This window comes from Daphnia pulex, chromosome 11, assembly GCF_021134715.1.
Source record: "Daphnia pulex isolate KAP4 chromosome 11, ASM2113471v1".
NCBI lineage: Eukaryota > Metazoa > Arthropoda > Branchiopoda > Diplostraca > Daphniidae > Daphnia > Daphnia pulex.
The window spans coordinates 927,778-938,824 of NC_060027.1; the positions used below are offsets into that span (position 1 = coordinate 927,778).

At 42.1% G+C, this 11,047-nt stretch overlaps 3 protein-coding genes and 1 long non-coding RNA gene across 7 annotated transcripts; 2 read left to right on the forward strand and 2 right to left on the reverse strand.

The window, feature by feature from the left end:
* The first annotated feature begins 497 nt into the window (after positions 1-497).
* On the forward strand, positions 498-3,422 carry LOC124207375 (SEC14-like protein 2). Its single transcript, XM_046604792.1, has 10 exons — positions 498-680; positions 1,267-1,336; positions 1,406-1,449; positions 1,514-1,634; positions 1,703-1,921; positions 2,307-2,387; positions 2,450-2,649; positions 2,722-2,861; positions 2,944-3,092; positions 3,167-3,422. The coding sequence occupies exons 1-10, from the start codon at positions 633-635 to the stop codon at positions 3,280-3,282; spliced, it is 1,188 nt and encodes a 395-aa protein (XP_046460748.1). The 5' UTR covers positions 498-632; the 3' UTR covers positions 3,283-3,422.
* Positions 3,195-5,021, reverse strand: LOC124207383. Its single transcript, XR_006879930.1, has 2 exons — positions 4,889-5,021; positions 3,195-3,291 (listed from the first exon to the last, which is right to left on the reverse strand). It is a non-coding gene; the product is annotated as an uncharacterized LOC124207383 (long non-coding RNA).
* On the forward strand, positions 3,652-6,422 carry LOC124207376 (SEC14-like protein 2). The gene is made up of 8 exons (XM_046604793.1): positions 3,652-3,896; positions 4,628-4,697; positions 4,774-4,817; positions 4,923-5,043; positions 5,114-5,332; positions 5,395-5,475; positions 5,544-6,032; positions 6,102-6,422. The coding sequence occupies exons 1-8, from the start codon at positions 3,849-3,851 to the stop codon at positions 6,209-6,211; spliced, it is 1,182 nt and encodes a 393-aa protein (XP_046460749.1). The 5' UTR covers positions 3,652-3,848; the 3' UTR covers positions 6,212-6,422.
* Positions 6,423-7,421: 999 nt separating this feature from the next.
* On the reverse strand, positions 7,422-10,967 carry LOC124207371 (signal peptide peptidase-like 3). Of its 4 annotated transcripts, none has more exons than XM_046604786.1 (9): positions 10,382-10,967; positions 9,628-9,938; positions 9,078-9,155; positions 8,854-8,957; positions 8,665-8,784; positions 8,452-8,530; positions 8,248-8,363; positions 7,570-8,147; positions 7,422-7,504 (listed from the first exon to the last, which is right to left on the reverse strand). In XM_046604786.1, exons 2-9 carry the CDS (start codon positions 9,672-9,674, stop codon positions 7,436-7,438), a joined length of 1,191 nt encoding a protein of 396 aa, XP_046460742.1. In that variant the 5' UTR covers positions 9,675-9,938; positions 10,382-10,967; the 3' UTR covers positions 7,422-7,435. The 4 variants fall into 4 exon arrangements, with proteins under 4 accessions (XP_046460742.1, XP_046460743.1, XP_046460741.1 ...); XM_046604787.1 differs by having other exon boundaries at positions 9,628-9,934; positions 10,382-10,965; XM_046604785.1 differs by having other exon boundaries at positions 8,665-8,957; positions 9,628-9,934; positions 10,382-10,758.
* Positions 10,968-11,047: the final 80 nt, after the last annotated feature.

An 11,047-nucleotide genomic window follows, 5' to 3' on the forward strand; every position in this document is an offset into this window, starting at 1 on the left:
GCTGCGCTCGGCTGCGCTCATAGTTTGCCAACCTTCGATCTCCTCTCAGAATTTCCGGCCATTGGAAACCGAGTGACTTTTCCCTCGGGTCGGACGAAGGTCGAAATAAATTAACAAATAATATTTGTCTTTTCCTTGGTCGGCAATTCCGCTAAACATGTACAACATACGTAAGTAGACCACTAAAAGAGTTTCCGCGTCAATATGTTGTCGACCGTCGAGTACTACTGTTTTCCGTTTTATTTTCCCGGTATACAACGTCGAAAAATTACCCTTTCTTACGACATAGAATTGAGTTGCTAACCCTGTCGATTTAGGACAAACGACACAGTCAAAAGCTTATCTCGACTCCGCGGAGGATAACGCGCATAGTTCGATTCAATCAATATTTATAGCCTTCAAAAAGCTCTAGATTTCGTAAACAAACTCGCACAGGTACCGATAGATGGTCTCATTTGCTTTCCAATCCTTCGGCTATGGCCTATGGGTCTCCTAAAACTAGATAGAGGGAGGGGAAAGTTCCATCTCTGTAGTCGTATGAGAATAGAAACAAACAGTGGAGGAAACGGGTCGCATATTAACCGTTTGGCACTTCAAATTGACGCAGGTGACTCAGTGTCGTCCCTCACACCATGGATCTCAACCAATTCAACGAGAAACAAAAAGCTGTTTTAAAACAGGTAAGTTTACCCGTCGTCTTTCTTCATTTGACCAACATTTTGGCATTTTGTGAGTCTGTCTGCGTCGTCTTCTCACACACACGTGGACAGGTGCGTAGACGACAAAAAAAAGAACGCTATCAAAAATGGTCGGTGGGTTATTGTTTAAGAATTCACAGCGCGGTCTGTGTGCTACCGCTGCTTGCTTGACTGGCTGGGTGGAATTCCTACATCAAAATTCTGACCGCATTTGGGGTTGAAATCGGTTGAAATTTCTTCCGTCCACTTTCTTTTATATCAAAAGTTTCTCCCCGCATACCCACAGGAAATAGGAATGTTCAATTTCCTGAAGCTGAGCTCTTTAAACTTTACGCTTTCTTATTTCCCCCCTACGATAGCGATAATTAGACAAATAAGGAAGGCAAGTTAGAGCGGCTAACGGGAAAGTATACTCGCCATTTTAAGGTATCGATACTACATGCCTGGAGGGAGAATTGGCAAAAGGCTTTTCTACCTGCAAGTTCTCCGACCGTGTTGTTTTGCGATACGATTTGATTCGAATGCTGAGCGCGATGTTGACTCTCACGTTTGTTTTGTTGTTTTCTAGTTCCGAGAAGCGTTAAACGACTGCCAACTTCCCGATTCGGAAGATGTCTACCTTATACGTTGGCTCATCGGTATTTAATTCAACAAGTTATCACTGATCGACGGGATTCAAAGTTTTAATTCTCTATTGTCTGTTACAGCCCGTGATTTCGATTTGGCCAAAGCGGAGAAAATGCTACGGAATGTAAGAGCAAGAACGTAATCTCCTGAATCTAAAGTGAAATTACATTTGTTTGTTTTTTTTTAAGTCGATAGAATGGCGTCGCAAATTCAAAATCGATGCGCTTCGGGAAGAGCTCAAGGAACCGGAAGTGTTGTCAAAGTACTTTCCCGCTGGTTTCGTCGGTCGGGACAAATCTTTCAACCCTCGTAAGATTTTTCTTAAAAATGTTCACGTGATACAGATCATACGATATAATGATACAACATTATTTCAGTATGGCTCGTTCGGTACGGAAAGACGGACATGAAAGGAATTCTACGTTCAACTAAGAAGAGAGATTACGTCATGAAAGTTATCCACCTGGTCGAGAGCAGCATCTGGCTGGTGAAGTCCAATCCCGAAACGTACCGGCGCTCTCCCGACGCCATAGTGCAGTCCACCATCATCTTCGACATGGAAGGGTTCACAATGCAACACATCACCAACAAGCAAGGTAGAACATAATTAGGTGGCACTAATAGTCATTCGATTTTCTAACTATAGTAACTAAATATGTTTCCAAAATCGATTCAATGTTTGTTAGACACTTGAATTAGTTACGCAAATTGTTGGCGAGACAGAGTTATTCAATCACAATTAATCGGAATGGGCGTTTTTTAAGCACCCGTGGATGCAGACGTAGTCTAAAGAAAGAACAGCCTAGACTGCCAATTTGAGCACCAAAGGGCCAATAGCTGAAGAAAGAGTTGAGGAAGGGTTAGCAAACTAAACAAAGACGTTCACAGGATAGACCTCTATGAGAGGGAGCAGACAACGACGATTTAAAAAAAAACTGAAATAAGGATCTGTACTAATTGTATCGATTTTTTTATGCGCAGCTATGGAATCGGCCATCAAACTAATCCAAGTCTACGAGGCCAACTATCCCGAATATCTCCACCGTGTGTTTGTCATCAACGGTACGATTCAATATCAATCATTTTTAATCCGTTTTTAAATATTTTGACGATATTGCAAACAGCACCGACAATATTTGCCATTGGGTTTTCCATGATCAAACCGTTTTTGAACGAGAGGACGAGGAACAAGATTCAAATATTCAATCACGATATCAAACAATGGAAAGCGGCACTTCTGACGGAAATTGATGCTGAAGAGTTACCTGCTTGTTACGGTGGGAAAAAGACCGATCCCGATGGAAATCCAAACTGCGCTACATTGGCAAGTCCAGTTTCATAACTTATAAAATTTCATACATTCAACTATAAAATTTGCCTTTTAAATGAAACGCAGGTTAACATGGGCGGAGTAGTTCCAAAATCTTATTATTTCAGTGGCAAATCTGACACGACCAATAAGACGCCGTTGACGGTTGCCAACGGATCCAAGGAGCATTTGGAATTCCAAGTGAAAAGAGCTGGCGACGTCCTCAAGTAAATTATATATTTCATTTGGTTCAATTAATTCCATAGAGAACAGCGACCTCATCTGATTTCCTCAATTTAAAAATTCCAGATGGGATTTCCATACAGAAGAAGGCGACATTGCATTTGCTTTGTATAAGAAACAAGACGGTGAATTGATCCCGATCGTTCATTTCGATCGAGTTGATTGCGACATGTCGACCGAAGAAGGGGAACTCCAATGTGATGACACCGGTGTCTGTAAGTATTAACTGTAAGCATCAGCTGTTCTATTATTATCATCTTTCGCATCGATTTCTTTGATTTGTTTTTAGATGTTGTCGAGTTTGACAATAATTTCAGTTACCTCCGCTCAAAGAAGATTTGGTACTCGATCAAAGTGGAATCGGCTACGGCTAGGGTGAACGGCACCGACTTGGATAGCCCGTGACTAATAAATCTGTAAAAAAAAAATTTCTGTCAAGAATTTAAATGCTCAAATTGTTATAGCCCGAAGAATTAAGACAATTAGTTCTTTGTTTTTCAATAATGTCGGACGGGAAATAAATTGTGTGGGGGGTTTAAAAAAAAGTATCGTGAATATGTTTGGCGGTCATTTTTTCAATATAAAAAATGGGAAAGGTAAATAATCCTTCAAGAAAAAAAAAACAGACACAAGGTTATCGAAGATACAACGGATAATACAATTTATAATCTTCTTTCGATAGCTTTATGACGTTTTCCCGACCAGAGGCGGAATGGGAGGAGGCTGGTCTCGCTGTCACATCAGGTCGGACAAAAGTCGTGAATAAACCAGTCGGACATATTTGTTATTTCAGACTCACCAGACGAAGGAGTACGTCTAATCTAATCTCGACTAGAAGGCTAAACATCGCACACGCTTACGTATCGTTGATGATAGAAAATAAATAAAAAAACATGGACTAAGTGTGCAAGTTTAAAAAAAGGTTCCTTTATTCACCTTTTAATCAGTCACGGCTGTGTCCCACTCACGAGATGGATCTCAATCAGTTCAGCGATAGCCAAAAAGCTATTTTGAAACAGGTACATGTTTTCCCATTTCAGGTTTCGACATTTTTTCGACAAATTAACTTGATGTACGCAATACGGTCAATTATGGAGTATGCCAATAGGAAAACAGGTTCGTCTAGATTTCTAAATTTCAAAATCAAATCGAGGTCGAATTGATTCGTTACCCACTTAAGTGTTTTGATCGAGAAAAGATTCATTTAAGTAACTATTGCCAGAATTATTTTGAATCTCCTGGGGTGTGTTCTGCACAAGATTCCGATTTCTTTTCAATCGTTTCTTTTTTTTTTTTCGCTTTCTCCTCTGAAGTATTTTATTGCGTTATCAGATTAAGTAAAAAGAAGTCGTAAAAGTTTTCTAAAGGATTCGCTCGACCGGATCCGTTATTTACTAAGAGAAGAGAAAGGCGCGGCAAGTTCCATAAAATCGTCCATGCATCTCCGCCAGTTGATTAATAATTCATCCGCTGCAACTTTAATTTAAAAAGCTTTTAGATTTTGGTTACATTAAGAAAGAACTGCAGCTACAAACATTTTTGTATCCCCTTATAAACCAGACTATTATAGCGGGCACAATTTGTATGTACACAAACACAAACAAAAAATGATAACAGCTGAGCGAGAGAGTTAATCTTATTTACCTTGGCGACTTAGTCTCTGTTCCCACTTCGTTCAGAATCAGAATCTGCCATGTCACTGTTTGGCCACCATTAATCAAACATTTGCTAATGTTCTTTTTACTGGCAGTTTCGTGAGGCCGTTAAGGACTGTCAACTACCAGACTCGGACGACAGCTACCTTGTACGATGGCTCGTCGGTAATAATAATACATCGCTTGAAATCTTTCAATTTTCTCATTACAGTACTACCTTAATTGTAATCTATTTTTCTAGCTCGAGGCTTCGACATTCCCAAAGCGGAAAAAATGCTTCGTACCGTAAGTGAAAGCGATAGCTTAAAAATTGAAACTCACATTTGGTTTGACTAAGATAACTGATGATCTGATACCTCATAATTCACTGGCTTCTCGGACGACGACTAGACGCTGGAATGGCGCCGCCAACACAGGATCGACCACATTCGAGAAGAATTCAATCCTCCTGAAGTGTTGAAAAAGTACTTCTCTGCCGGTCTGGTCGGCCGTGACAAACTCCACAATCCTAGTTAGAACGAATAAAATTTTTTAAAATTACAACTACAGCAGCTAAATCATATGAAAATTGAATTTGACAGTGTGGGTCGTTCGCTACGGAATGTCGGACATGAAGGGCATTCTGCGCTCGACAAGGAAGAAGGATTACGTCATGTACGTCGTTTACCTGGTGGAATCCAGCATCGCCAGAGTCAACGCCAATCTTGAAAAATACAAGCGCAATGCCGACGCCGTTGTGCAATCCACCATCATTTTCGACATGGAAGGTTTTTCCATGCAACACGTCACCAACAAGCAAGGTCAGTTTCACCTGGATCATTACAATCAATTTTGAAAAATCCTGATTCCATTTTCTGTGTAGCCATGGACTCTGCCGTTAAAATCATTCAAGTTTACGAGGCCAATTATCCGGAACTTCTCTACCGTGTTTTCATCGTCAATGGTATAACTTTGTCGTTCGTGTTGCATAACCAGTTAACTGCTAACCCGTTAACGAACATTTTCCTGCAGCTCCGAAAATCTTTTCCATCCTCTTCAACATGATCAAACCGTTTCTGCATGAACGAACCAGGAGCAAAATTCAAATCTTCAGTCACGATGCTAAACAGTGGAAGGCTGCCATTTTGGCTGACGTGATTGCGGAAGAGTTGCCCGTCTCCTACGGAGGCACTCTGACCGATCCCGATGGAAATCCCAACTGCATCACGATGGTCAACATGGGCGGCGAAGTACCAAAGTCCTACTACTTTAGCGGCAAACCAGACACGGCCAATAAGAAATCGCTGAGCATTTCGAGCGGGAGCAAAGAACATTTGGAATTCAAAGTCGACCAAGTTGGCGCCATCCTCAAGTGGGATTTCCATTCGGAAGATAGTGACATCGCTTTCGCCGTGTATCGCAAACAAGGCGGCGAATTGATCCCGGTGGTCCCGCACGAACGGGTCGATTGCGACATGGCGGCCGAAGAAGGAGAAATCCACTGCGAAGAAACGGGTGTCTGTAAGTTGTTGTCATCATCAATTTAGTTGTCCCGATTCTCTTGTAATCGATTTCTTCTCTCTTGTGTAGATGTGGTCGAGTTCGACAACCATTACAGTTACCTCCGATCGAAGAAGGTCTGGTACTCCATTTCGGTTGAATCCGCCTCGGCCAGGAACTTGACGACCATCGACTTGTGAACCCTGGAAAATTTGAATGGCTACAAAACGGGGGGGTTAAATTTAGTCCATTTTTCTTTTTTTAAAGACAATTAATTTTATATTTCCATATTCTGGGGCAAATAAAACCATAGAAATAAAAAGAAATGGGGGGACTTGTCGTATCGAAGGGAAATGTCTACATTATCTTCAAAATAGTGTTCAGTCGAAATAAAGAAGAAGAGAAAACAGACGATGTTGAAAAAACATGCGAAATATGATCATTTTTCTACTTTACTAGAAACTGAAAATTAAAAAAAGAGCTGTTGATTGTGGTCCAGTGACAGAAACACATTTGTGTTGAGGGGGGGGGGGGGTAGGTACCAGAAAAAATGAAAATACAAACATCACACACGAGTATAATAACGTCTTACACGAAATCTTCTGCTTTTTTTTTTGTTAAAAAAAAAAGAAAATGTTTTTGAAAATAAACAAACACGTTATCAATAAGTAATCGGGATTTAAAAAAAAGACGTCGCCGATTTCTTCTTCTACTTTTATAATTTATGCACATTTACGGAAAAGAAAATTTTTGTTTGCGGCAATTACTTATTGAAATCTTATTTGAGTGGCGCCGTCCGGATTCGGACTTTGCAATGAAAAGTAGATTTTTGTTCGTTCTTTCATTTTGAGAGAGAGAGAGAGTTTATAAAAAAAAAATGGAGGGGATGGTAAGTTTAGTCATGTCAGTTTAATGTGTGGCGAAATTTCTTGTTTTTGCGTAATAGGGAGAGGACAAAATTTTTTTTTTTACGTTTTGTAGTTTTCACTTGAATCGAAAGACACGCGTCGGTCCGGCGGCTGGGCTTTTGACTAGGAGTCCGCGATATCCCCAAACAAATAATTATTTTTTTTTTTTTTTTAAATTCCAGAAAACAACTCCTCCCTTTCTCTAATCTTTTATGGATGTACACACCTCTCTTTCTAAAAAAAAAAAAAATTGAAAGCTCGGTCGTTCATCCGTGCCGGAATTGTTTTGTTTTTTTCTCAAAGCAAACGGAAAAAAAAAAAAATTCCGGCACTAGCCGAAATGAAAATCGCCGGTTAGTTTTCTCTCGCCTACGTATTGTAACACGCACACACACAACAGGGATATTATTTTTGAAGGGGATGCAGATGCTATGTAACCTAAATATTCATAACTAATCAAGATGTGTATAATATAATATAGTATCTTTAGAGTCTTTTTTTGTTTGTTTTGCTTATCTAGACATGCAGCTGCTTGGGTTGCGGAGGCGCAATAAACGGTTCGTCCCACATCCGCCTCAAATCACCCTGGATTTAAAAAAAAATAATAAAATGTAATTTAATCTTATTTTTTAAGTGAAGTTCTTTCGTACCTTGAGATAAGCCATGACGAGGAGCGGCAGTAGCGTGAATGGCACCAGGTACAACAACGCGGGCTGGGCGGCTTTGAAGAACTCGGACGAAACGGTGGCTGTCAGCAATCCGAGGAAGTAGCCAATCAGCGAGCAATGGAAGTACGTGATTCGGTTGAAGTGGTTTGGCGGGGGGACTCCCGTCTCGGCCGAGTGGAGCAATTGCGACTTCTTGTACGCGTCGTAGCGTAGAACGAAGCACAGGAGCAAGCCGGGCATGACGATGTCGCCCAGGCCCAGCATCGAAAAGTGGCCGACGTTATGCATGCTGGGGAAGACGAGTTTGCCGGGCAGCGAAAGTTTCGGGGCGTCTCGGGCCATCCCAGAAGCAAAGTGGAACTTCTTGGCCATGACACCGACGGGATTGTCGGCCGGCCGGGTGGCCACTTTGACCATAACGTTGGCGTTGAAAATGTACGAGGAGAAAAAGACCCAGAAAACGTCGTAGACGAGGAGGCCAGTCAGCAAGAGCGTCGACACTTTGAGGCTGGGCAATCGGACGAAAGCGATGAACGCCACACACAAACCCATTCCCATGGCTGGAAGGCAAGAGAGAGAGAAAACAAACCGTAAGGAAATGAATGATTGCAATAAAAAAACGAATGTCCGTGAGAGAGAGAAATCGCCTTCGTTTCATACCGTCCATCAAGAGCCAATGGCCGGTGAGAATCCAAACGCAGACAATAGTCAGGGCCATGCTGAAGGAAAGTAGCTCGGCCCCAGTGAAACGGCCGCAGATGCCAAATGAGATTTTACTGCAACCCCAAAAAAAGAAAGAAAAAAAAAGAAATTCATCTTTAAAAGTTACGACAAATCAGAATGTTTTGATTTGGCACCACATACTTTGTTCCAGAAGTGCACGGTCGGCTGAGATACTGACACATGGGAAGTAATAGGAATGCCAGAGCTACCGTGGCGATAACTGCGTAATAAAAATGAGATTAGAAACAATGTATAAAAAGAGAAAATAACGACTGTTGGCGACCAGCCCGCAGTCTTGCTCATTTTATCGATCCAGGGAGAAAAGAGAAAGAGAAAAAAGAAGGGGAGACTCACTGGCCGTGCAGACGGCGAAGAGGAGCTGCATCGAGTCGAAGAAGAAGAACATGACGAGCAGGGAAACGGAAGCGCCCAGCGGCAGGCAGAGCGCTTGCATGGTATCCAACGTCTGGACATCTGAGCGAAAGAATAACAACGTCAGTGAATCAAGGCGGTTGCTGCTTGAATATTTACAGCTATAAATACTGGGTTCTGATGGGACCGACGGCGTCGTGATGCCCGTCAAAGTGGCCCGTTCCTTGTCCTTTTCCAACTGTTTGGTTTGAGCTTCTTGTTCCAGATTCAGCGATCTGAAATCAATAAGAGACAAAAACACCCAAATTAAACATTCACGCCACTGCGGTGGAGAGGCTTTTCAAAGTTCAAACATTGGCGTTGAAATATTCAAAAACAGGTTAGAGACGGCATACCTGAAACTCCCGTAGACGATGAGCAAGATGGAAATGAGGAAAGTGGAAACTCGTGACGAATCGACGATCGAGTACGCCCTGCCAAGTAGAAAAGAAAAAAAGGTTAAAACAATTAGAAAAGGGAGAACTTAATCGTCAGGATATACATAATGGGCGCATTGACATTTCCTGGAGAAAACGGAAGAAAGGGATATCCAGTTTTCACCCGGAAGCGCAAACAAAACAAAACAAAAACAACAAAAGCATTTCCCCCTTCGTCAGTGAGCTGCGGGTTGTGTTGGTAATGGAGCCCCCGTCACGACATTTAAAATCCAGGCCAGCTCGAGATATATAGCCGCCAGCGGGTTTGAAAGCAAAACCTGTTTTCCTCGCTATTGAGGACTTTGCTGGGCGCATTGTGCTGCATGCAAAACAACTGCTGGGCTGACCTACTGGTACACTGACGTAAATATCCTCGAGGGGGGGACCACGTTCGTTTTACAAAGGACTTTTTCTCCGAGTAATTAACACACAATGTGAAATGATTGGAGAGAAAATCAAAATAATTTACCACTGGTACTCGGCGGGCGAGACTGAGGCAGGTAGACCAGGCTTCATCTTTGCAGCAGTGTGGGGTTGTGTGTGACTTGATTTTCAGATGATGTTTGTAGGGGGGAGAAATAGACACAAACACAAATAAAAACAGATTCACAGGAGGATAACCACGAGTGGCAAAGTTCACTGGCACATAATAATCAGCGAATGAAGATCCAGAGTTGATGCTGCTCCTTTGGCATGAGGCAAGGGTGGGTAGGACAGATCCTGACTGGTGGATGGCAGAAAAGCAACTGGCAATCTATTGGAGCCCAGGTTGTTGTCTTTCTGTTGCAATGAGAACAGAGGAGAAAACTGAATAAGTAACATGTCCCACAGCACAAGAAGTGAATAGAAACCCCTAGTTTCTCACTGCCTTCCTCCCTTTTATTTCTGCAAGCCAAGCTAAGAATCTAAAAATGCTGAAAAGTGAACCAGTGGGCTGCGACTGGTTAAGGAAAGTGGGTTAAAACGTCCCCCAGTAAAAGCTACTTTCTCCTCGCTCTTTCTCTCTACACCAGTTGGGTACACCTCTCCCATTTTGGGCTTGACACACTCCACAAAACAAGAAATTGCTCGTTCATCTTCAAAAAAATTATTCAGCTTCTTCGTTGGGTATAAACTGTGGTGGAGAGTCAACAACAACACCCAGGAGTGCGAACAAAAGGGCTGGTTAGTTGTTTTTGGTGGAATAATAATAATAATAGTCATCAAGTGACACAATGACTCACCCTTGAGCCTAGTGGCGTGCTTCGGAAATCCTTTGAGGATCATCAATTTGTCAATGCTCTTGACCGAGTGTTTGTTTTGTTACATTCCGCTGGAACTGTTGTTGTTATACAACCTGCAGAACAGAAGAGAGAGGACTCGACTTGGTCGCTTCTGTGTCAAACATGAACGACGAAATGACAAGCAGACGCTTTGGTCTCGTCAAAAATGCGTCAACAAATTTATCGTAACGATGGGCAAGAAATAAACCATCAAGACTTTAATGCTATTACTCGCCACAGAGTTCTTTTCTAACGAGAAATGCTCTATCTAATCATGGCAAAAGACACACGACGAAGCCATCAAAGAGAAGTGAGCAGAGGTCTATTATGTGTGTGTGTGGGTGAATGTAAAAGTAACGGCCATTGCCGATAGGTGGCCACCAATCTATTTTGGCCTGGTGCCCCACTTTTAATTTCTGAACAAACAACAAACAACAACAATAAAATAAAAAAAAAGAAAACAACCCAAACACGTTCTCTGTCGTGCTCAAAAACAAAGGAGTCACGATGAGTTCATCGTGCATTGCCACCACGACATTCTGTGCATAATGCGAGATCTCGAGTCCTCCATTTTATATTAGCGTTGCGGCGAAAGGTTATAACGGGATAACGAGCTGGGGCGGCGCT